The sequence below is a fragment of the Marmota marmota genome, unplaced genomic scaffold, assembly GCF_001458135.2.
Source record: "Marmota marmota marmota unplaced genomic scaffold, marMar, whole genome shotgun sequence".
NCBI lineage: Eukaryota > Metazoa > Chordata > Mammalia > Rodentia > Sciuridae > Marmota > Marmota marmota.
This window is the reverse complement of record NW_025999999.1, coordinates 2,087,361-2,114,612: the sequence shown is the minus strand read 5'-3', so window position 1 is coordinate 2,114,612 and position 27,252 is coordinate 2,087,361. Positions and strand designations below refer to the sequence as shown.

The following is a 27,252-nucleotide window of genomic DNA, read 5'->3' as shown; positions in this document are numbered from 1 at the left end:
GGAGAGAGAGAGAGAAAGAAAGAGAGAGAGAGAGAGAGAGAGAGAGAGAGAGAGAGAGAGAGAGAGAGAGAGAGAAAACACGCTCTCTGTTCACCAGGGATAAAATATAAATTTCAAAGGCACATCCCCAATGACCTATTTCCTTAAGCATACCTGACCTGCCTATAGTTACAATCCAGTTAATCCATAACAGCGGATTAATCCACTGATTAGGTTATACCTATCATGATCTAATTTTTTCACCTCTGAAAATACTTGCATTGTCTCACATATGAGCTTTTGGGGGACGTCTCATATCTAAACCCTAACATTCTGCCTCTGACCCCCAAACTCATGCCCATTTCACAAAATACATTTAGTCCATTTCCAAGAGTTTCCATAGTCTTAATGGTTCCAGCATTATCCAAAAGTCCCAATTCAAACTCTCATCTGAGACTCAAGGCAAACTCATAAATTTAAAAAAAAAAAACTTATAAAGCTCAAAAGCAAGTCACATGTATCCAATATATAATGACATAGAGTAAACATTTCCATTTTATGAGGAAGAAATGGGGACACAAAAATTAATCATAGGACCAAAGTAAGAACAAAATCCAGCTGGGCAAAAAAGTTCCATAGCTCTATGTCCAGCATCTGGGGCACATGGCACTGTGATGTTTTCTCCACAGGGATTGTGTAGTTTTGCCCCTGTAGCTTTGCTGGTTGCAGCTCATATGGCCTCTCACATGGTCACTGCAAGATTCCTGCAGCTTTCCTCAGTATACATTTCACATTACTGGCATCTTGGAAGACTCCAATGAAGCTCTGGCTTCCTTCTCATGCATTGCCCTCTCTGGGGAAGCCCAAAGGGACTCTGACCCTGCTACACTTTGCTTGGACTTCCAGGTCTCCATTTGAAAGCTTGCTGGACATCTTCATGACCCCCTAAATCCAGCATCCTGCAATCCTGAAGATCCAGTACCAAGTGGCTGATTGCAAAGGTCTGCTGCTGTACTGAGAAGTAGTCAAGCTTTCTAGAACCCTGGCTGCAGCAGTCCCCGAGTGCCTGTGGCTGACCACAGTGAAACAACTTCCTAAGTCCCCCTGTCTAAGTTGGGTGCCCCAGTGGTCTCTTCTTAAAGGAATTTTTACCTTCACACCCTTGAGCCTCAGATGGGTGTGGTTTTGTCAATTTCTGAAATGCCCTTAAGCCATCTTTCCTATTATTTCTGGATAAAGTACTTAGCAATGTCTCTTTAGGGGCTGTAATTTCTGTAACAACCACACCTTCCTTAGCCCCAGTTTTACTTGCACTTGCACTTTTTTTACTGGCCAAAATGCAAGTTTTTCAAATCTTTCTGATCTGCTTTCTGCTCTTGACTGTCACAGTTAACTCGACTCAAAGCCATCAGTAATATTTATGCCACCATCTGAAACCTGTGCTGCCTTGAAGTTTCCTCCACCAGATTAGTGCATCAGCCTCACAGAACCTCAGGACATGGGCAAAATGTAGACAACTTCTTTGCTGGATGGCCTCTAGTCCAATTTCCAGTATAGTCCTCCTTCCCTCTTGAACCTCATGAGCCTACTCTTTACTGTTCATAGTCCTATTGGCATTTTGGTCTTCTGAGGTCCCACCAGAATAGTCCATTAAATTCCACTCATAACATTCTAAAACCTTTCTAGCTTGACTCTCAAAACTTTTTATTCCTCCCACAAACCAGCTCCTAAAACTTCTGAACCACATGGTTAGGTTAGTCACAGCAACAGCTCTTATTCTTGGTACCAATTTCCGTTTCAGTCAGCTTTTTGTAGCTGTGACCAAAGTATCTGACAAGAACAATTTTGAGGAGCAAAGGTTATTTTGGTTCACGATTTCATAGGTTCAATCCATGGTTATCCAACTCCATATCTGTGGGTCTGAGGTGATGCAGAACATCATGTTGGAAGGGTGTGGCAGAGGGAGGTGGCTCAGGACAAGGCAACCAGGAAGGGGAGGGGTGAAGATAGAGAAGGGGTGGGTACTCCACTCACAGGGTCTAAATATAAGCCCCAAAGGCACACCCTCACTGACCTACCTCCTCCACCCACAACCTAGCTACCTATAGTTACTGCCCAGTTAATAAGATTACCAGATTAATCCATTGATTAGGTTACATCTCTCATAATCTAATCATTTCACCTCTGAAAATTCTTTCATTGTCTCACACATGAGTTTCTGGGGACCCCTCAGATTTAAACTGTAACATGGACATACATTAAAAGTCAGAGATTTTCAGAATGGATAAAAAGGCAAGACTCAACTATATGCTGCTTACCATTTTAAATAGAAAGATACAGGTTAAAAGAAAGAAAAAGATATGTCATATGAACACTAAAAGAAAGTCACAGTGACTATATTTATAGCTGATCAATTAGATTTTTTTTTCAGTCCTAGGGATTGAACCCCAGGCCTCATACCTGCTAAATATGTGTGGTATCACTGAGCTATATCCCAAGCCTGATAAAGCAGATTTTAAAGCAAGAAATATAAAGAATAAAGAGAAATATTTCATAACAGTAAAGGATCAATTCTTCATGAAGAAATACACTCCTACCTAAATATATGTGAACTTAAGAAGAGAGTTGCAAAAATAGAGCTGAAAAATATGAGGACAGAAGCAAGTGGCTCCATCAAAATTAAAAACCTCGACCTTCAAAAGACACTATTCAAGAAAATGAAAATATAAGCTTTATACTGGGAGAAAATATTTGCAATTGTGTGTGATATATGACATGTAAAATATACAGAGAAAACTCAAAATTCAATAATAAAAAAATAAGTAGCTCAATTTAAAAACAAAGAACACAATTGAATATTTTACCAAAAAAGATATGTAGATGGCAAATAAATACATGGAAAAGTACTCAACAACATTAGTCATTGGTAAATACAAACTAAAATCACAATGAGAAACCATCACAAATCTTTTAGCATGGCTAAAATTTAAAAATCTGACAAAGTATTTGTAAAAAAATGGAAGAACTGTGTCATACGTTTCTGGTGCAAATAAACAACAACAAAAAAAGTTCAGAAGCTTTTCATCTTAATATCCAGCCTTTTATTTTCTAAGAGAAATGAAAGCATTTGTTTATAAAAAGACTTGTATATAAATGTACATAAATGTTCTTAGAAGCTTTATTTTAATAATTAAAAAAAGAAAATTGGGCTGTGGGTATAGTTCAGTGGTAGAGCACTTGTCTAGCATGCGTGAGGCCTTGAATTTGATCCCAACACCTGAAAATACAAAAAAGAACCTAAAAAAAAAAAAAAAACCCACCGAAAATAACCTAAATGTTCATCAACAAATAAACATTGGGATACTACTATACAATAAAAAGGAGTCAATTATTTGATAAACACTACAACATGATAAATCTCAGAATAATTTTTTCTGAGTGAAAGAAGCAAGACCAAGGGGGAAAAAAGAGTACATACTGTATGATTCCATTATTATTTTTTTTGTAATATAATTTCATGTTTATTGACTTGCAAAAGAATTCAAAATATCATCATATCAAAAGGTTATAAAATGGTATGTATAATATTATATTTTAATAAAAAGTTGCAGCTAATCTAGATGAATTTATCACACAAATATTAACATTAGTAAGATCATTGGAATTTAGTTAATTCAACACTTGTACCATATTATGCAGTACAATGTGACATTTCAATTCCTGTATACATTGGGTAATGATGATTCAGTTTCTATAAAACTGCATAAAATATAAACTATAGTGACAAGGCAGACCAGTGGTTGCCTGGGTGGGAGACGCGAAGGAGAGGGAGGGAGATGTCAACTGGGCAGGGGAAGACTTTTGAGGTTAATGGATATGCTCATTTTCTTGATTGTGATGATAATTTAACGGTGTATAAGAGGTGGTGTGGGGCAAAAGGACAGTCAGGGTAGGTAATAAATGATTTAATCAGAAAGATGGGAGCTCGGGCTGATGTTGTAGCTCAGTGGTAGAACACTTGCCTCACTCACACTTGTGAAGTATTGGGTTCGATACTGAGCACCACATAAAAAAAATAAAGTATTATGTCCATTTACAGCTAAAATATTTAAAAAGAAAGAAAGATGGGGCTCATTCAAGAGGAAATAAAATACCTTCAGATCACTCCCTTTCCTCCAACCTGTTGTCAAAGACACCTGCCTCCAAGGGATTGTTCCTCCCTGCAGGGAGTTGCAGGGAGTTGTAGGTGTTGTTAATGAATGAAGGCCCCTTGGACTGCTCCCTTCCTGCCTATACCCCTGTGATATGAATGCCAGAAATAGGATTATTGACTGTTGATTATATCAATTAGTGTGTGTTGAGTAAAAGACCATAAGCAGTATGCCCATGATGTAATGTGAACTGCAAGACTTAGATATACTGCAGAACTTAGATAAATTTAAGTTAGTGATGTAAGACTTGGGGCGGACACTACAGACTTCACCCAGTTATCAGCTGCAAGCACAACTGAACTAGAATTTAAAAACCTGGGCTTCTGGGGGCGGAGAGGACTAACAAAACCTGGACAGACAGGCCGAGGCCTCCATCGCTGTTGTCCCCCCTGTACCAGAGGCCTCTGGCCTTGGTCGAGTTCCAGCATCACAGGTGAGCGTCTGGAACCCTGGGGTGTAGACTCAGGATTTAGAATTAGGATGTGTGTCTGAAGTGTGATGAGCATCCATAAAATATATCGAATTGAATCTAACTGTGCCTCAGTCCGAGTCTATAGGAACTGCTTGTGACATTCTGGAAGGCGCCCTCCCCTCTGTTTGGCCCACCTTTTGGTCGCTAGTCTGGTATGCAGGATAGGGGAGAGAACATGAGAAAAAGGAAATCTAAAACCTATAAAAGAGGCAGACACCCCCACTTCCTCAGACACCCAGCTCTGGGGCCCCTTCTCTTTGGAAAAGTCTGTATCTGTTCTATCCTTTAAACAAAATTTGCTTTCTATGCTTGCCTCCACAAGAGAAATCTGGTGTTCAATCTTCACCTAAGGGACATGGGACTCCAGCTTGATTCTCATCACCGGTATCATATATACATGTCAAAACTTGAGAAATTTCCTCAAATATGTGCAGATTCTTGTTTACCAGTTTTTCCTCAATAACACTATTTTAAGATCAGAAGAAGTATGTGTAGTGGGGAGAAGCAGGGATTAGGCATAAAAAGGATTGGCATTTCTTACTACCACCACCCCTCCCATTGGCAGACCCTATGATCCACTCCACTTTTTGTCACTGAAGGATATGGAATAACAACTCCCGGGGAGAAAGAAGGCAAACCGTGGGCTCTGGGCTCTGGGCTCTGGACTTTCATCCCAGTATCAACGGGTTTCAAATTTTTACAACTGTTGTTCTGATTTAGACTTTGAACCTGCACAACTATTTTCCTGACTGCCCAAGTCTCTAATGATTAAGTCACACTAAAACATTCTGCTATCTCATTAAAACCTATAAAAAACAGACCCCCTCTTGTAACTGGTTGCCATTTTCTCCCCTGAAAATGTGCCATGTGCCGTTCATCACTGCCTAATAAATACTGCTAGCTAATCCACTGAGGTCTGCTCCCCTTTCCGTTATTTTTGCTTACAGTCACATTTTTCATTCATCTACCAAAGGCCAGAAGTGGGGGACACCTTCAGTTCCCATTGCCTTTGGGCCCTTCGAACTTTTCTGTACTTGAAAGGTTACCCCTTCCACTTGACCAGAGAATACTAGAAGAATCTAGAAGCTAACTAGAAACAACAGAACTAGGCAAGGACTGTGTTGCTCTAGTCTAAAAGGTAACAGATACACTTAGTAGCTTGAAGCAATTTATGCTTTGGACTTCAGACTGATGTGATCTTAAGTGCATTAACCAATCCCAAGGGTCCTGCAGGCTTCAAAGGACCATTTTATCTCAGGCAATAAATCTTACCTGTGCTGAGGTTCACGTTAAAATTGGTCCCCTATGCATCTTCTCTGAGAAGCAATGAGAAATATTTATTTTTAAGATAATGAATATGGCCAGACCTGGTGGCACATGCCTGTAACCCCAGTAACTCGGGAGGCTGAGGTAGGAGGATTGTAAGTTTGAGGCCAATATCAGCAAGACCCTAAGCAACTTAGTGAGACCCTGTCTCAAAATTAAAAAAAATAAAAATAATAAAGAGGATGAGGATATGAATCAGTGATTAAGCACCTCAAGGTTCAATTCTTGGTATTAAAAAAAAGACCATGAATAAAATTACATATTTAATTAAGCTTTTAGAAATCTGCTGGTATAGGAACTACTTATATCAAGTGATAAAACAAGACTTAATATTCCTAATTGTTCCATGTGTATGTGGTAAGTGTGCAACATGGCACTGTAATTGAAGCACTCTGATGAATAAAAGATTGAGGTGGAGCTGCTATGATTAGACCATTCTTGTGGATATACGATGTAAGTAAGACCAAGATTTTTGTGTATTTGGTTTCTTCAACTCCTTGCAAATCAAAATAACACTTTCATCTTTGTCCCAGCATTTGATTCTGTATGTGTGAGCTATTCAGCTGGCACAGTGTGGCCTTAATCTTATTACTAGGATTAATACCTATGTATGTTTATTGGCAACCACAGAATTGGGACCAATGACTTGAAGAAATGAATTGTGGCTAAGAGGCCCAAATATCCAATTCGACTGGCTACAATGTAATGAAACTAGAATTTAAAACCAAAAGTTTTACACTAAATTCTCTCAAACATTTGAAAATGTAAAAACACAATATTTTAAAAAACCTATTAGGTCAAGAAAGAAAATCAATAAACATATGTAGAAAATAATGAAAAATAAAGTAGTAGGTATTCAAATATAAAAGATATAGCCTAAGATGTTTTTAGAGATGAATTCATAGTCTTGGAACATTCAATAATCTTTGGAACATTTACAAGAGGGCAAGAGATCAAACAAATGAGGCATTCAACGTTTTTACTACAATAAGTACAGAAATCAGTTCTAAGACACTGGAAGGAAGAAAAGAATAAAAATGCAATCAGAAGTAAGTGAATTAGAAAACACAAAAAAGTGAAATATAAAAACAATTTCAATAGTTGGTTCTTTAAAAATTAGACAAATCTTTTTAATAGGAAAAATTCTGAGATGTCTTAAATTTAATTATAAGGGATGAATAATGGAGGGGAGGTGAAATGGGGGAAGTTATACAGCTAAGAAACTACAGATTGAATAGAAGACGACAGTTTTATACACACAGTTTTATACCATGAATTGCCACCTCATTCTGTTTACAACCTCAGCTAGTCCCGAATTCCTTCTTATTTTCTGCCCTCATATCCCAAAGTTTCCCCCACTCTTGTGTAATCCTCTCTTGTCTACAGCTAATGTAGTTTTGAGATAGATATTTAGGATAAAGAGAGAGATATACTGTATCTTAAGGGAGCCACTGAGATGCAGAAAGCACAGTTGTAAATCTTGTGTGACATTTCCTTGGCCCCTATAAAATAAAGGAAACACACAAGCACAGGGAAAATTGCTCAGGGTGCAAAATTGTGCAGCTCCACCTGGCTCCACCTCCAGCCCGGCCCCTAACCATGGCCTTTCTGTAAATATTGCACCCCCAGCCCAAGGCAGGGCTTCTCACTCTCAAGAGAGCCTGCATTCTCCCTAGAATGTGTTATCTACTTCCTAACTAAACCTCTGTCTATGCCTTAGATTCCAGTTGAAATTTTTTTCCGCTTACATGTGCCAAGAACCCCCTTGTCCTGACTCGAATTCCCCCTCCCCTCTGGAAACTTCTTAGACCTGTCTCTGGAGAAGTCTCTTCTCCAGTGACAGGTTCACTATAAATAATTTATACGTTCTTTCCCCCAGATTAGCATTATAAAATACTCTGGCTCTTTAAAGGTCCAGTGAGCATTTTTCCAACCGCTACAGAGCCATACAGCTGGTTACTGTGGTTACTGCCGGAACTTGTTTGTCTCAGGACTTGGCCTTTCTTTCTAGCAGCATCTGTGTTGGCTCAATAAAGCCCTTTTTAAAGAGATCCTCTGGTTTCATGAGTCTTGGTTAAATGCTTCCAAAATAAATCATGGAATAAAATTAGACACATTTGGACAAAGTTAGGGAAGAGTAGATAATACTAGGAAAAATTTTTAAGGGATTATGATGAAAATGATATGCTGATAAATTTAAAATGTTTTTTTAAAAAGAGGAAAAAAATGCAGTACTGGAAGTTGAATCTAAGAGCATTCTACTTCTGAGCTAGATCCCTAGCCTTTTTAATTTTTACTTTTGAGACAGGGTATCGCTAAATTGCCCAGGAGGGCCTTGAACTCACAATCCTCCTGCCTCAGCTGGGATTACAGATGTTGGCTAGGTCCCCCAGCTGTTTTTTTGTTTGTTTGTTTCCTTTTTAAACCAACATCCAAGAAATGGAGTAAAGTTCTTTTTGTGGCAATCAGAGGGTTTATAACAGTTTTGGTTCACCTAAGTTCCAAATGTGGAAGATGATTCTAGCTTTCTGTGCCAAGTCCAAATCCAGTTCAGTTCAGCTCTTTCATCCCCAGTGTTATAAGTAGGTGAGGTGTTTTTTGCTAAAAGTACTGACTCTTCCCTTGGGCCCGCAGATGCCTTCTGGGCAACTGAAAGCAGGATATAAGCTTTAGCTGGATATGTTGGTATATGCCTGTTATCACAGCAATGAAGGAGGCTGAGGCGGGAAAGCTGCAAATTTGAGGCCATGTCACTGTTATGGTTTGGATATGAGGCATACCTCAAAAGCTTCTGTTCATGCAGGAATATTTAGAAGTAAAATGATTAGACTATGAGATCTATAAGTTAATCAGTGCATCTTGGTTTGAATGGAAGGACTGGTAACTATAGGCTGTGGGCCATGTCTGGAGGAGGTGAGTCATTAGGGGTGTGAGGTGCATCTTCCCTGTGGCCCTTTCCCTCTGTGTCCTCCCTCTCTCTGCTTCCTGAGTCCTCCTTGTTTATTTATTTTTAATTGGTCTGTACAAATACATATAAAGGTGGAATTCACCTGTTACATTTATACATACATAGTGTGATTTTGTCAAATTTATTCCACATTTCCTACCCTTTCCCATCTCTCCTCCTTCCCCATAAATTTATTCTGCTACACTGACCATTCCTCTACTTTAACCCTTTCTTAAACTTTCTGTAACCTATATCATTGTATAAAGTGTGGGACTTCAGTATTATAGAGATGAGATTGAAATAAAGAACTTGTGATTGTCTGGCTTCTGAATAACAGGTGACAAGTATTTGGTGAGTTGAAACCACTGAAAGTGGTGGAGCTTGTGAATATATTGTTAATCAATAAATTCTGACACTATGTAAAGACAAATGTGTTTGGTCTATTTTAAAGGCATAGCTCACTCACAACAGTATATTAATAAATGTGTTTTAATGAATTTTTGGTATGTGGAAAAGCAATTAAGATTTTTTTTTCTGGGTCTTCACTAAAAAGCAAGGTTGCTGAGAGTTAACATTCTAATTAACATGTTTAAGGCTTTAAGCTATGTTTTGATTTTTAAAAATATGCAAAAAAGTATTTATCTTACTGAGAAAAAAGTAATAATTTACCTAAATTTAGAAATTATGTAAGGCTTGTTTCAAATTATAAATTTTAAAAGTATTAAGGTAAAGGAAAAGAGACATAAGAAAGTTATAGCTCTGGGGATATATTATTGGTAAGGAAAGTTAAAAGGAGAAAGGAATGATTTTTGATGAGAAAGGATTGTATATAAGTTGTAGAGATTCTAAGTCAAGTCAAAGAAGGTTTACAAAAATAAACCTTAGGAAATTTGTATGTGTGATTAAGTCGGCTAGAATTAAGTTGTTTAAGAGTTTTTCCAAAGTCAAAATTTAATGAACTGATAAAAAACCAGACTCTAATTCTCTATATTGAAAGCAATAAGTTTAAAAAACAAACAAACAGTAATCTGCTATTACTAACGTTCACAAAGAACTGGCTTAAAGAACAAAGACTTTGTATTTTATCAAGACAATTTCTTGGTCTATTAGGTTTTCTTTACTTAGGAAAACTAGTCTTTAAAAAATCAAGGTTTGTATAAGTACCTGTCTATTTTTAAATCTTTTAAGTGATCACTTTATAACTCTCATTAAATGTTATTTTAGGTTATATATTTGACATAATATATCTGTGACTAGAGTTGTGTATACATCTGAAGGCTAAATATGCAGTGTATTTGAGCTTTTTCTAAATGTTACACAAGAGTTTGTAAAGTTAAAGTTATGAAGGTTTAATACATGCAAGGTAACTGGTAAGTGTTCTCTTTTGTACAACATATTTTTGTTATGGTGTATATGAGATGTACTGCATCTGTACACTCCATGATAAATCTCTTTGGGATTATTAGCCCTGCTTCCTAAACCACACAGATATTCTTTGATTTTTTTCAGTATTATTAGTCTATGTAAACCTGTTACAGGAGACTCACATAATTATAGTTATTCTATGAAAACATGTATTGTGAATTTTGCTTCAAGAATAAAAGCTAATTTTATACATATGACATCTGTGTTACTGTGATGTTAATTATTTCTGGCTTCTTTGTGTGTTAAATGTATACTTTGCATTCTGCAGATTACACACTCTTTTTAAAATACAAAACTACAGAAAACAGTTTACCAAGTTTGTATCCTCCAAACTAAAATCGTTTCTTGGGACAAACTTTTTCAGGATTATGTTTGTGTGTTCCTAATTACATTATATCATTTTTGAGTAAAGATAATTAGATGTGTCCAAACAGTTGACATTCCAAACGATGCCACTCTGATAATTAAAATGATTGAGGGCACTGGTCACCTAGGGAGTACATCTCTAAATGTGTTCTATTTTACTATATTTTATTTATTCTTAAAAGGCAAAATTAAGTGGGGGTTGTTTCAGTCATTGCTGTTATCAAAAGACCTGACAAGAATAATTAGAGAAGAAAAAGTTTATTTTGGCTCATTGTTTCAGAGGTTCAGTCCATGGTCAGCCTACTCCACAGCTATAGCCCCAGATAAGACAGAACATCATGATGGAAGGACGCAGCAGACGGAAAGCAGCTTGGCAATCAGGAATCAGAGAGAGCTCTGCTCACCAGGGACAAAATATGAACCCCAAAGGCTTATCCCCAGTGACCTACTTCCTCCAGCCACACCCTACCTGCTTACAGTTACAACCCAGTTGACTTGTATCAGCCTATTAGTTCACATCTCCATAATCTAATCATTTCATCACTGAAAATTATGATACTGTCTTACATATGAGCTTTTGGAGGATACCTCATAAGTAGACCATAACAGGGATTTATTTTGCTATTCAATATTTTGAAACTGAATAATAACCTGTTATCAATAAGTTATATGGAGAATTATATTATTCTTTATACCAGCATGAGAATTTAAATGTATTTTTGGAAGGATAATAAGAGCCTGGTTGATTTATGTTTGGCAATGTGCAACATAAAAATATTTTGCCCCTTTTTTCACAAGGAAAGAAAAATATGGGCTCTCTTAGTCTTTCTGATGGATTCAAATTTCAGATGCAATGTTATTAATGTTAACTTCATTTGTCCCTTACAAATTAACAATATATAAAACTTTGCTTCCACATCTACCTAAACAGAATGATATTTAGAAAGAGGGAATAGATTAGCTTCAAATGTAAAAACTTTTGTTAAGATCTGTCAAAAGGCCAGCTTTGTCTAGGATAGAGCTCTACCTATTGCCCTGCTCCAGAATACATGTGAAGACTACTATGATCCCAAAATAGAAAGAGATACAATACACAACTAAATAAAGATTTGGGTAAATTATAAAAGGTTATTTAAAAGTTGTAAAAGAATTTTAAAAAGAAGTAGAACTTGGCTGGGATATAACTTAGTACTAGAGCACTTGCCTAACATGTGCTATGTCCTGGGGGGTTCAATCTCCAGTAGCACACACATAAAAATTTTATGTATGCAAGGACACCACTTGTCCTGAGTTGAGCATCCACACCCAGGAGCTTACAGAACTCTTCAGGTGACAGTTGGATCTTCTTAGAATTATTTGAACATTGACTATTGCAATTATTCTACTTTACCTCATGTTTTTCAATTATCATTTCATCAAAAATGTTGATACATATATTATCTTTTATTTTAGATAAGCTTGAGAAGCTATAATCATGTCCTGGTGAGCTGCAAATAAGAAAAACATAGGTAAGTGCTTATTTTTTTCAAAACCCATTTATTTTCTAAGAGCATTATTCATAAAGTATGGTAAAATTGTCATATCCTTTTCTTTATAAAGCATAAACCTAGAAAAAGCTGCATGCTTTGAAGACTAGCTGTGACCTTCCATTAGAATCAGTAGGTGTTTTGGAATTTACCTTATATCTCTTTTAAGATGTAAAGTAAAAATGTTAACTATCAAGCAGAAAGGCTTCCACCAGAGCCATCCACTGAAACATTATCTGGAAATGCTGAATTAAGATTAACTACTATCTTTTTTTTTTTTTTAAATTTTTTATTGTGGGTTGTTCAAAACATTACAAATTTCTTGACATATCATATTCCACACTTTGATTCAAGTGGGTTATGAACTCCCACCTTCACCCCATACACAGATTGCAGAATCACATCAGTTACACATCCATTGATTTACATATTGCCATACTAGTGTCTGTTGTGCTCCGCTGCCTTTCGATTAACTACTATCTTAAATTCTTGGTTTATATATATGGTTGAAATGCTCTTTCTGGGCTCAGTGGCATATTCCTGAAATCCCAGGAGGCTGAGGCAAAAGGATCACATATTTGAGGACAAGCTGGACATCTTGGTGAGACCCTTTCCCAAATAAAAAGGGGCTGGGGATATACCTCTGAGGTATAGCTCCCCTGGGCTCAATCCCTTGGATTACAAAATAAACAAAGAATATTAAAAAACCCAAATAAAAACCCTCTTTTGCTTCCAGTTCATGGATATGATTACTTAATGACTGCAGAGCTTATTCTTTTTCTCATATTTATTTTCTCCAACCAGAAATTGGGATAATAGAGTATATTTAATTTTGCAAGCTGTCTGCTGATGGCTTAATTGATTAGGTACATATTGGAAATAACAGAAATGACAGTATATATCATAAGCAATGACCTTCCACTCTCAGCTCCAGCTAGAGTATTGAATCTCCATCAAACATTCAACTAAGATGAAAATAGTAGGTTATCATACATGGGGTAACTGAAGCTCAATTATTGGTGTTGCCACCAAGTGGCAGAGCTCAGACATTATTTGGTTTGTGTTATTTTTTTGATTGTGGGGGGGTACAGGGATTGAACTCAGGGGCACTCCATCACTGAGCAACAACCCCAGCCCTATTTTGTATTTTACTTAGAGACAGGGTCTCACTGAGTTGCTTAGTGCCTCACTTTGCTGAGGTTGGCTTTGAACTCGTGATCCTCCTGCCTCGGCCTCCCAAGCTGCTGGGATTATAGGAGTGTGCCACTGCACCCAGCTCAAACATTATTTGTTAAAGCCTGTTACTTAAAGAAGCAGGTACTATCTCAAAGGATCTCTTAACGGTTCCTATAACTTTCTGAGTCCAATAGGTAGTGATAACTGAAAAATGCTAGTTGAGTTTAGAGAGAAATTTTAAACTAAAATGTCCCTTACATTTCTGAGGGACAAATTAACAACTAACTCCCCTAATTTGCTCAAGGGTTTCCTTTCATGTTGGAAAGCCCTAAGGCAGGGCAGGGCAGGCAGAAGGAGGGACAACTATCATCCTCAGGACATTTTGAAGCTTGTTAACTTAGAATATCCCTTAAATCCTTCAAGTCTTTCTGAATTATCTTGTATTGTACTCAAACTTTCCTCAAAATTTGCCACAGTTCCTCCTCCAAACTACGGCTTAGAGGGCTATGTACTACTTGTGAATTATTTATTATTACTATCTGCATGGGTTTTTAGTCACTAAAATGTCACAGGAAGAAGAGAAATAGGGGACTTATTTTGGAGGCCATAAAAAGTGGTCCCTAGATGATTTTGCCTTGGCTGAATTGTCAGATCCATTCAGTTGAACCCAAGTGTGTTCTTGATTCAGCTCACTGTTACAGTTGCAGGAATGAAAACACTCTCCAGTCTTTAGTTCACTTAGAAGTTTATTTATCTGTTTGTGTCTGTTGGGAAAAGTATAAACGGCAGCCATACCCCAGAGAAAAACCCCAACATGGCGCCTAAGGACTTCTTCTTCCTACCTTCTTCTTTTCTGCAGTGGCGCGAAAAGTTCCCGCCCGTGTGAACTCTCCCGCCGGCGCCAATTTCAAATCTCGCTGGCGGGGAACTTTAGCCCCAATGAGAACTAATTCCTGGGCTCCAGAGCTGATATCTGAAAGAACTTGCCAATAAACGGGTTGCCTGCCATTTATCTAAGCCCTACCATCTCCCCCTTAGTTCTATATAAGCACACAGCTTTTTGCAATAAAATTGGAATTCTCCCGGAGAAGTGTCTTTGCGTGGGGAATTCTTTCAGTGTCCTCCCAAATTATTTAATACAGTATACTTCTTCTAATTTTAATGTCTAAATTAATATTCTAAATATTTTCAAACACATCTAACCAATATTTTACATTTACAAGCTTTTATTTTTTATTGGGGATTGAACCCAGGGCCTTGAATATGCCAGGCAAGCACTCTACCACTTCTACCATGGAGCTACATCTTCAGCTCTTTTTTATTTTGAGAAAAGGTCTCACTAAGTTGCCCAGGTTGGCTTCAAACTTGTGATCCTCCTGCCTCATCCTCCTGAGTAGTGTGCACCACCATGCCCAGCTTACTTTTAAAGAAAATACATTTGATATACTAATTAGTGAATTTGACATAATATAATATTCTTTTTAAATCAACATTCTCCTTCATACACAAAGACTGGAAAGTTCAGGAAAGTGCTGAGGTTGTAACTTGGTAATAGAGAACTTGCCTTGCACATGTGAAGTACTGGGTTCGATCCTCAGCACTAAATAAAAATAAATAAATAAAATAAAGACATTGTGTCCATCTACAACTAAAAAAATAAATAAAATTTCAGGAAATCAAGTATGAATGAAGGGCAAAGCAAGAGGTACAATATCCACACAGGCAGTCAAATAAGAAAGGCTATTTGGGAACTATAGCCAAAGACTCTGAAAATACAACTGAGCTGATATTAAATATGGAAGAACAAACTTGATTTCTGCTGTTAGTAAAAGTATCCATAGCATCTGAGCTAACAAAATTCAATAGCCTTTTATGATTTTTTTCTCATCCAGTTGAAGTCATGGCATATGATTTCAGGGTCTCCCTCTCCTTGCACATCCTGGTTAGGGTCTGGAGGTTTCCATGTAAAGTGACAGCTGGAATGTGACGGTTTATATAGCCTACACAATGTCTTCATATATATGTAAATGATTATGTTAGTTCTACTGAGTCTCTAAGACTTGTTGATGGGAATGACTATGTTAACACTAGATAAATTATATAAAGAATATAAGAGCATATGAACAATCATATATAATCATATATGAACTATAAAATAATGTGAAATATAAAATGTTAATACAAAGTTCTAAAAAAAATTAGAAAATCATATAAATCATATGACATTCAATCCATAAGACAGTCCTCATCTGCATATACAAATAAGAAGTCAATTTTCCCACCTTTAAAGATAAAAATAACATCATATTATTAGGAAAATATTTACACATTTAACATCTACAGATGCTTGATCAGAAATTTGTACCCAGCAGTAAAGCACAGCTATATTAGAGAAAGTACATATTTAATTATATCAATTTTCCCTGGATTTTGTGTATGGGTGTGAGTGTGTGTTCCTAAACACCACATTTAGTTACAGAATCAAGAAATTCTAGTCTGTTTTGTTCCTTCCTGGTAGCAAGGAACATAGTTGGGTATTTCTTTTAGGCTTAAAAATATGATTTATCAGCTACACCTTTTATATATAGGAATAGCATAGAAAGATATATATGTACATGCTGTTTAGAAAGTGCAAGGAGTCTAAAACTTCAATGCAAATTAATTTAAGTTTTAAAGTAAGGAAAGTAAAGGAAGTCCACTGATAATTAAACAAGATTAAAAAAACCACAAACCATAAAGGAAAATTATAGTAAAATTAATAACTGATTTTTCATCATAATATATTATAAAGAAAATGAAAACCCAAGCATTAGGGAAAAGTAGTTTCACCACATATAAGAGACAAAGGGCTAATATCCAAAAGATACAGAGAACTCCTTAAAAAAAAAGGAAAAGACAGAGCAATAGAAAGATGTACAGAAAATAAAATACTAATGATTGAAAAGCCTATGAAAAGAAGCTCAAGGTGAACAGACAAATAGAATTCTGACATGTCCATACGATGGAGTATTATTCAGTGGTAAAAACAAATGAGTTATCAAACCATGATAAGACATGAAGCCCACACCTGTAATCCAGCTTCTGGATTCTGAGTCAGGAGGAGTTTAAGGCCACCCTGGGCAACTTAGTGAGATTCTGCATCAAAATCAGAAATAAAAACAAAAGGCAGGGGATGCAGCTCAGTGGCAGAGAGCTCCTGGTTTCCATACTGTATTATTCCGACTATATGACTGTGATGGCTAATTTCATGTGCCAACTTGGCGAGGCCACATTTCAGAGATATTTGGTCAAATGTTATTCTACATGTTTCTGTGAAAGTGTATTTTGGTTGCAATTTAAAAAATTAATAAACTCTGAGTAAAGCAGATTACTCTCCACAATAAAGGTTGACTTCTTCCAATTAGTTGAAAACACTAAAAAGACTGACCTCCCTGTGGACCCCCCCCCCCCCCTTGGTTCTGTTTCTCTGAAGAATCCTGATTCATACAACACTGTTCTGGAAAAGGCAAAATGTGGAGCCAATAAAAAGATTAGTAGTTGTAGAAGAGTGAGAGACAAACAGATGGAGCACACAATTTTTAGGGCAGTGAAACTATTTTGTATGATATTATAATGGTGGGTGAATGGCACTGTATATTCATCAAAACCCACAGAATGTACAACACAGAGCATGAATCCTAATGTAAACCATGCACATTGGCTGATGACAGACAGCTATGTAGGTGATTTTAATGCACAAAAAGTTTGAGAGCCACTGTCTTATTAAAAAAAACTCTTAGACGTGTACTTCAGTGATGTGTCAATGTTGGCTCATCAGTTGTAACAAATATACCACATTAATATAGCATGTTGATGCCAAGAGGCTATGTGTTGTAGTCACAGGGACTCTCTCCACCCCCTTTTACTGTAAACCTAAAACTGATCTAAAGAATAAAATCTGTTAGATTTAAGAAGCTGAAGAAAAAAAAGTACAACCTCATTAAAAATAAGAGTGTTTTTATTTATATATATATATATATATATATTTATTTATTTATTTATATCAGGGATTGAACCCAGGGGCTCTTAACCACTGAGCCACATCTCCAACCCTTTTAATGTTTTATTTTGAGATAGGGTCTCACTAACTTGCTTAGGGTTTTGCTAAGTTGCTGAGGTTGGCTTTGAACTTGTAAGCCTCCTGCTTCAGCCTCTTGAGCTGCTAGGTTACAGGTGTGTGCCACTATGCCTGGAAAAAGTATATAAATTAAACCACAATGAAAATACCATTTTAGATCCATTATATCAGAAAAAATAAAAAATATTTCAATTATATGTTATAATGTGTATAGTACAATCACTTTAGGAAACAGTTTGGCATTATCTAGTGAAGTTGAAATTGAATTCAACTACAACAAAGCAATTCTGCTTCTGGACTAGAGAGAGGAGAGGTTCTTAAAGTTTGTTGCCTAACTAGCAGCATTAGTGCCACTTGGTAGCTTGCTAGGACTGTAATTATAAGGCCTAATGAATTAGAAACTAGGGAGGTGGACCCAGAAATCTGTTTTAAGAAGCTATGTAGGTGATTTTAATGCACAAAAAGTTTGAGAGCCACTGTCTTATTAAAAAAACTTTAGACGTGTATTTCAGAAGATAAGCACAAAATGTCCACAGCAACTCTGCTTGCAGTACAAGAAAATTAGAAACAAGACAAATGTGCATTAACAGAAGAAAGCATAAATAAATTATGTTTTCATACAATGTAATACTATATAGATGTGAAAAAAATAAACAGCAGTCTTAACCCATTTTATGCTGCTATAACATAATACCTGAGACTGGGTAATTTATAAAAAATAAGACTGTATTTCTCATATTTCTTTTTTTAATATTTATTTTTAGTTTTCAGTGGACACAACATCTTTATTTTATTTTTATGTGATGCTGAGGATCGAACCCAGCGCCCTGCACATGCCAGGAGAGCACATTACTGCTTGAGCCACATCCCCAGCCCTATTTCTCATATTTCTAGAGGCTATAAGTTCAAGAAAAAGGCACCAGTTTCTGGAGTCTGGTGAAAGCCTTTGTGCTGTGTCTTTACATGATGAGAAACTGAAAGACCAAAAGGGGATAGACGCTATATTGTCACATGACAGAAGAACAGATCAGGGAACACAATCCCTCTACCTCTTTTATAACAGTATTAACTGACTTGTGAGGGAAGTGCCATCATGACTTGAACACTTCCCACTAGGATCCGCCTCCCAACACAGCTGCTCTGGGGATTAAGTTTCCAACACTTGAACCTTGGGGGTGCATTCAGAGCAGAACAAACAGCTAGACCATAATTATGAACAAGGATGAATCTCTCAAAATAATTTGAGTAAATTAACAAGATTACAAAAGAATATATAATTGTGACTCAATTTGTATAAAGCTGAAAACATGCATAAATAAATGTTGGGGAAAATATGTATGAAGTAAAATAAAGGAAGAGAGAGAATGACAAACACAAATTCATGTTTTTTTTTTTTTACCTCTGGGAAAGGGATAGTTAAGTAATGGTACAGAGGGCCTTCTAAGGAATTGGTAACATTCTATTTTTTAAATCTGGATGCAGGTATTTATTTTATTATCTATCTTCAGAACTTATATATACTATATATTATGTATATTAGTTTATATGAATTAAATATTTCACAATTTCAAAGTTTAAAGTGTATCATTATTTTTAATTAATGGCTTAGGAAAACAATTTTCTTTTTCTTTTTAAAAAATCAAAAAGCTTCAGGAAAATGGACCAACTTACATAAAATCTACTTCAATTTCTTCATTCCAGCAAGGATGAGATCCATTTGCAGTACTGGTTTGGTATACTGTATGCTGAAAAAAAACTTCTATAAAAGGATGTATGGTATCCTGAAACACATAATAAACATTGACTAGATTTTTGAAATATTTTACGTAGTTGGTACAGGTAGAAAGCTAGGAAATTACTTGGCAACTGGATTGCAACTAGTTTTCCAAATGGCCAGTATTCATTCACTGACTTAATGAACATCCATTCATCCTATTCCACATCAGCTACTTTCCAGGGCCCAAAGATAAATAGAACTTTCCATTAAGAGTTTTAAAGTTTACCAGGGGAAAATAAATAGTAAACCAATAAGTATGAAGGAACATGAGAAATAAAACAGAAGAAATATGTTAAAGTCAAGGAATGATTAAGTTTCTAAGGTTAGAACAAGGAGAACATCACAGAGAAAATACTGGTTGAGAAGGTGGGGAGGCCACTGCATGCAGAAGAACCCAGAGGAGGCCTTGTAGAACAAGGAGCAGTGAGACTCGGCTGTGGGGTGGACAGGACTGAGGCTGGTTGGTGGACAAGGGCCAGAAGATTGAAGATTTGGTAGCCATTTCAAGGAGATTGTACCTTGTTCTACAGACACTGAGAGCAGAGAATAAAAAGCTTAGAATTTTTTAAAGAAGATCTTCACTATGTTAGGAAAGTAAATTGGAAGTCAAAGAAAATAGAGATAGAGAGGCCAATTAGGAACCAGTTGCAATTCACAGCAAACAATCAATAGTATACTTTATAGAAGTGTTAAATACTTATCTCATTTAAGATCTCATCTGAGCCTACTGATTTGATTGTTTCTTTATGTCTGAGGCGAGATATGGATGACATCAAATAAGCAGGCATATCCAAGGCTCTTTAGGAAAAACAATATAGAGACATACAACTTAATTAGCTTTTTAAAAAATATTGCTTTTTTTAGTTTGAAAATTTAAAATTTTTGCCACAGTCTGGCTGGGCACAAATCACGAGCCACTGAAGCAGGAACAAATTTTATTTTTGAACTCCACCAGCAACTCCTCCCAAACACCCCGCGGCTTGTCCAGGAACCAGCCACCGGAAATATCTCCTCCGGAAATCCCTCCTCCTGCACTTCTCCAACCAATGGGAACTCCCGGGGAATCCCCACGAGAACTCCAAAGTAGCACGAGAACTCAAAAGTAGCAGCCGAGGTGGATAGTAATGCCTGGGCTGTCAATCAATACTGTTGGCAAAATGCCAGGGGCCATACAGACTTGGCCATGGCTCTCAGCAAATTTTGTTCTAATTAGCTATACATAACAGTAGAATGCGCTTTGATATATGATAACTAGATGGAGTATAGTTTCTTATTCTTTTGGTTGTACATGATGTAAAATCCCACCAGTTGTATAGTTATATATGTACATAGGGTAATGATGTCTGATTCATTCTACTGTCCTTCCTACCCACATACCCCCTCCCCTCCCCTTACTCCCCTCTACCTAATCTAAAGTAACTATTCTTTCCTAGCTTCCTCCCCACCCTTATTGTGAATTAGCACCTACATATCAAAGAAAACATTCAGCCTTTGGTTTTTTGGGATTGGCTTATTTTGCTTAGCATGATATTCTACAACTCCATCCATTCACCAGCAAATGCCATAATTTCATTCTTCTTTAAGGCTGAGTGATATTCCATCTATCTATTTCGCTATTGTGAACTGAGATGCTATAAACATTTATGTGGCTGTATCACTGTAATATGCTGATTTTAAGTCCTTTGGATATAAAATGAGGAGTGGTATAGCTGGGTCAAATGATGGTTCCATTCCAAATTTTATGAGGACTCTCCATATTGCTTACCATAATGATTGCACCAATTTGCATTTCCACCAATAATATATGAGTGTACTTTTCCCCCCAGATCCTCACCAACATGTATTGTTGCTTATATTCTTGATAATTGCCATTATGACTGGGATGAGATGAAATCTTAGAGTAGTTTTGATTTGCATTTCTCTAATTGCTAAAGATGATAAACATTTTTTCATATATTTGTTGATTGATTATATTTCTTCTGTGGAGTGTCTGTTCAGTTCCTTAGCCCGTTTATTGATTGGGCTATTTGTGGTTTTGGTGTTAAGTTTTTTGAGTTCTTTATGTATCCTGTAGAGTAAAGCTCTATCTGCAGTGCATGTGGTAAAGATTTTCTCCCATTCTGAAGGCTCTCTCTTCACATTATTGATTGTTTTCTTTACCAAGAAGCAGCTTTTTAGTTTAAATCCATTTCATTTATTGATTCTTGATTTTACTTCTTATACTTTAGAAGTCTTGTTAAGGAAGTCAGATCCTAGGCCAACATGGTGAAAACTTGGGCCCACTTTTTTTTCCTATTAGGCACAGGGTCTTTGTTCTAGTGCCTAAGTCTTTGATCTACTTTGAATTGAGTTTCATGCAGGGTGAGAGACAGGGGTTTAATTTTATTTTGTTACATGTGGATTTCCAATTTTCTCAGCACCATTTGTTGACTAGGCTATATTTTATCCAGTGAAAATCATGCCTTTTTTTTTTATGCCTTTGTCTAGCATGAGATAACTGTATTTAAGTGGGTTTGTCTCTGTGTCTTCTATTCTGTACCATAGAAAAGGAGGGAACCCTTCTAAATTCATTCAGAGGCTAGTATCACCCTGATAGTAACTGGACAAAGACACATCAAAAAAAAAAAATAAAACTTTAGACCAATATCCCTTATGAACGTAGATGCAAAAAGTCTCAATAAAATTCTGGCAAATTGCATACAAAAATATATTAAAAAGATAGTGCACCACGATCAAGTAGGGTTCATCCCAGGGATGCAAAGTTGGTTCAACATACAGAAATCAATAAGCGTAATTCATCACATCTACAGACTTAAAACCAAGAATCACACGATAATCTCAATAGATACAGAAAAAGCATCTGAAAAAATACAGCACCCCTTCATGTTCAAAACACTAGAAAAACTAGGGATAGTAGGAACATACCTCAACATCATAAAAGCTATAATGCTAAATTCAAGGCCAATATCATTCCAAATGGAGAAAAATTGGAAGCATTCCTTTTAAAAATCTGGAACAAGACAAGGATGCCCTCTTTCACCACTTCTATTCAACATCATCTTTGAAACTCTAGCCAGAGCAATTAGACAGGAGGAAAGAAATTAAAGGGATACAAATAGGAAAAGAAGAACTCAATCACTATTTGCTGACAACATTATTCTATATTTAGAAGATTCAAAAAATTCCACTAGAAAACTTCTAGAACTCATCAATGAATTCAGCAAAGTAGGAGGTTATAAAATCAACACATATATCAAATGTGTTGACTCTACAGAAGGAGAAATTAGGAAAACTACTCCATTAACAATAGCCTCAAAAAAAAAAAAAACTACTTGGGAATCAATCTAACAAAAGAGATGAAAGACCTGTACAATGAAAACTGCAGAATACTAGAGAAAAAAATTAAAGAAGACCTTAGAAGATGGAAAGACCTCTATGCTCCTGGAGAGGCAGAACTAATATTGTTAAAATGGCCATACTACCAAAAGCACTATACAGATTTAATGAAATTCCTATTAAAATCCCAATGACATTCTTCACAGAACTAGAAAAGGCAATAATGAAATTCGTTTGGAAAAATAAGAGACCCAAAATAGTCAAAGCAATCCTTAGCAAGAAAAGTGAAGCAGGAGGCATCACAACACCCAACCTTAAATTATACTATAGAGCTATAGTAACAAAAATGGCATGGTATTGACACCAAAACAGACATACAGATCAACTTAATTAGTTTTAATATTAGGTTTGGTAGGACTGGGTAATTTTCCCCCTGGCTTGGATCTTGCAGTTTTTATCATAGTCTAAGTCAGTGGTTAGAGATAATTAGTACTCAGGAAAAGCAGCTCCCAAATGCTCAACTAATAGTTGGATCCAGCCTATGACAAAATTTTCTCTGGTATTCAACAAAAGGAGAAAAATAAACAATTTATATTTTGAGAATATATTTTTTCTATTTATTTGGTGTTACCATTTTCTTCAACAAAATGATTTTAGAAAATAGTGATGATTTTATATGTCCTTATTTTACAAAACAACCTTGGAAATGTACATTTGTTTTGAGAACATTGAATTCCATTAATAAATAAGATTGTAGTTCATAAAACATTGGGGAAAATCTTTAGGATATTTTAAATATAGATTAATGTGAGAATTTTTTTTGGTTTTTGTTCTTATTTTTTGGTACTGGGGAATTAAATCCAGGGGTGCTTTGTCACTGAGTTATATCCCCAATCCATTTTATTTATTTATTTTTTGAGATAAAATCTCACTAGTTGCTTAAGGGCTTGCTAAATTGTTGAACTTGTGATCCTCTTGCCTCGGCCTCCCAATTACAAGCATGTGCCACTGCACCTGGATATTTGTTTTTCATAGGTTAAATTCATGAGTTATAGTAAGAATAAAATAAGCAAGCGGAGTATATCATATTAAACATAGACAGGGACACCTAATATTTTTGAGGCACTTGGGTACTAAATATTCATAATATATCAATCATAAAAGACACTAAATATAGGAGACACTAAATATCCAGAATACACTAAATATACATGAGCACTTAACGTTTATGATATTTTAATTTGACCATTCATTATGAAATACATTCTGACTTTGCATATCCTCTGCAAGAAGTAGATAAACCCAGTGACTGCATACTGAAGAATGAGTAAAATCCTATGATAAATTGTGGTATAAAGGTATATTAAGAATTGTGGGGGCTGGGGTTGTGGCTCAGTGGTAGAGCGCTCGCCTTGCACTTGAGAGACCCTGGGTTCGATCCTCAGCACCATATAAAAATAAATAAACAAAATAAAGATATTGTGTCCATGTGTAACTAAAAAAAATTTTAAAAAGAATTGTAATGCAAAAAAAAGAGCTCATGTAAAATGGCATAATTTGGCGTGAACATACTCTATATACAGACTTACGAAAAATTGTGCTGTGAATGGATAATTGTTAATGTAATGCACTCCACTATTGTCTTGTATGTAAGAAATAAATTTTTTAAAAATGCAGAAAAAAATGGGGTATGCCAACAAGCCCTGTTTAAAAGGTTAAAAAAGAAAAAAAAAATGAGTAAAATCCTACTTTCACTAAGCCCAAAATACAATGGTACAACTGTGGCAATTCTGATTTCATAAAGCATTCCACATTTGTTCCTTAGCTTTCCTGACACATTTCATAAAATGAAATTTGTATCCCACCTACTCTCTTCAACTTTCTGCTTCCAACACTGAGAAGTGACAATGGCATGGAATGGTGTTGGCAGTAGAAGCTCCAGAAGTTTCACAACAGGGAATAGAGATCAAAGGAATTTTTTTTTTTGATATAGCATGGGAAAGTGAGCATGGTGCAAATACCCCTAAAATATACATGTTAAATTTACTTCAGGAGTCTCAAACTTCTGAAAACTGAAACAGAAAGCTAGTTTGATTATCTAAATGAACATATTAAGTTTCATTTATTTTATGTATATGGAGTAGTAACAAAGTGCAAAAGTTTCACAAATAAGAAAGCAAGGAAATTTATCACATTTAAAACTGATTTTTTTGCAGTTCTATAAATTGGAGCATACTGCCTTACCTACTACTAACTGCAGTTTTCCTGGTGGGAATATTATATGCCCTCAGTATTCGGATGAGAATCTTAATATCTCCATCAGAGATATTCTGTGCTGTGACTTTTTTCCTTTCTTTCCTCCAAGGTTTTAACCTTCTTCGTGGTTCAAGAAACTTACAAATTGCATATGTCAACTGGCTAAAGATTTAAAAAAAATGATTAGCCTCACATACACAAAATAACATAGTTGATAAGGTTACTTGTTTTTTTTTTTTTGATTAATTGAAAATAAGACCATTATTCTGAACCACACTCTCCCCATTATGGAGGGGGGATACAGTTGTTTTAAACCCCAGGAAGAAATCTTGTTTTTCTGAGCATAAAAAGGAAGAGATGCTTTGTTCCCTCTTGTTGGAGAGAAAATGTGATTGCTCCATGCCTTTCGGGAACATGGTCCAAAAAGAGGCAAAGACATTGAGAAATAAAGACTTAAAGCATGATAAACTTTCAGAAGATGATTCAATTTTTTAGGAAGCATTTTCTCGAAAGTGACTGAATATTCAAAAATTTCCAAGCCTTTGAAATGAGTTAGTTATATAAACTGACAGCCCTGCCAACATAGATCCATGAATTATAGTTCTAGAGTTACACTCATTTTTCCCCAAGGACTGAAAAATAAAATTCAATAGATTTCAGCATCTTAAAGAAATTAAAACTTTGTTGGTAATACCAAGAATTTGCACATGGCCCCAGGAAGGTTTGCTACCTCCCTGTTCCTACCCTTAACTTTAACAAATGGACAACACGAAAAATGAGTTGCTGCAGCAAAGGCCACCCCAACTGCTTCAGGTCTCAGTGCCTTTGCGCTGCTGAGGATTTTCAGATTTTCGGATGGGGGAAATTACAGGCTACCAGCAATGGGTAGCCCAGTAGCAGTCTCAAAATAAGAAAATCTTAGGACTTAAGACAAAGGCATTTCTTTCATATCCTAAAAACTATCAATAAGGAGAAGGTGACAAACTTCCCTAAAGTACTATACCATTACAAACGTGTCACGTAGATATTCTAAAATGCAACTGTAAAGTGACCAAATATATTTTAAAATCTCTACCTCTTGCTTTATGATCTGAAATGTTATCTTTTGATATGTGACTTTATTAATATAAAAAGTAGAGAACTTAGAGGAGTTGGAAGGTATTAGCTCACAGGTTTATATTTCATACTTAATAATTTTAGTAGTACCTTGCAGATACAATTTCTTCATAATCAGCCACAATATCTGGCAAGCTATATTTGTTAATTTTGATGATTCTTTTCATTATTGATCTTCTCACCTAAAAAAGTTTTTAAAATTTAAAGAAATGCATTATTTATATTTTAAGGTTAGGTATTTATAATATTTCTGGTATATTTTACTCCTAATTTTTGCTAGCAACAAATAGGAAGTTTAGATGAGTGAAAATATGGTTCTGTTTGCTACCATTATTAAAATCATCCCCAACATATGCTGTCACACTAAAGCAAATTCACTTTTTTTCATTTTCCCCTTCTGTGTTCATCACATCTCATCCTAAATTCCTTGCTCATTTTTTTCCCATCTAACTCAAAGAATACATAGCCAGAACTACTCTTCACCAGAGAAGATGACTGCCCTGTGAGCTCATTTCTATATGTCACTAGCACATGAGTCTTAATCTACAAACTCAAAGACATCTGGTCACATTTCTGTATTTTCTTTGTCAATCTTATGCTCTCATTCCATTTGCTTGGCTAGAAAGTCAATGCCCGAACAGAGCCATTTCCCTAAGTCCTTGCAACAGACCTTGGTTCTTCAAAAGACTACTTTTAGTCTCCTATTAAGTTTGAGGAAACCCCTCCCTTTCTCCTTTAGTTCTATCCTTAATAATGGGTTTAGGTTTACAGATATGAAACCAGTAAGTGCAGCTTCTGGTTGCAATTTTCTACTTTCTGTCCTGCTACAAATCATTCCAGGGACATGTAACCTAGAGCCTAATTACCTGATCAAATGAGGCAGAAGTGGTAGAAGAATGGGAAAAAACATAAAATTATCCTGCCACATGGGCAACAAATTGTTTCCCTTGAAAATGAACCAGACCCCACTGGACCAAAGGCTGCTCACTCTCTTCCTTTCTCCATTAGCATCCAGCAGATGGGGTTCCTTGCTGTTTCTCTCAGAGGCCAAGTACGCTTTACCCTCAGAATTTTCACATGTGGTTCCATTAGCCTGGAATATTCTTTCCCAAAAAACTCCTGGCCACTTTCAGGTTTAAACAAGTACAAGTTCACTGTTGAAATACTACCTATCAAAGGATTCTGTAATCAACTTACATTGCATACCCCCACCCACCCCACC

The 27,252-nt window shown here is 36.1% G+C and overlaps 1 protein-coding gene across 1 annotated transcript in view; it reads right to left on the bottom strand.

Annotated features, from left to right (window-relative positions):
* Nucleotides 1-27,252, bottom strand: part of Cc2d2b (coiled-coil and C2 domain containing 2B) — a 93,961-nt gene that overhangs the window by 19,372 nt on the left and 47,337 nt on the right. The window contains 5 exon segments of the mRNA XM_048807053.1: nt 12,117-12,213; nt 19,217-19,326; nt 20,000-20,118; nt 24,895-25,076; nt 26,121-26,212. Of these exon segments, the coding sequence (XP_048663010.1) occupies nt 12,117-12,213; nt 19,217-19,326; nt 20,000-20,118; nt 24,895-25,076; nt 26,121-26,212 (600 nt within the window).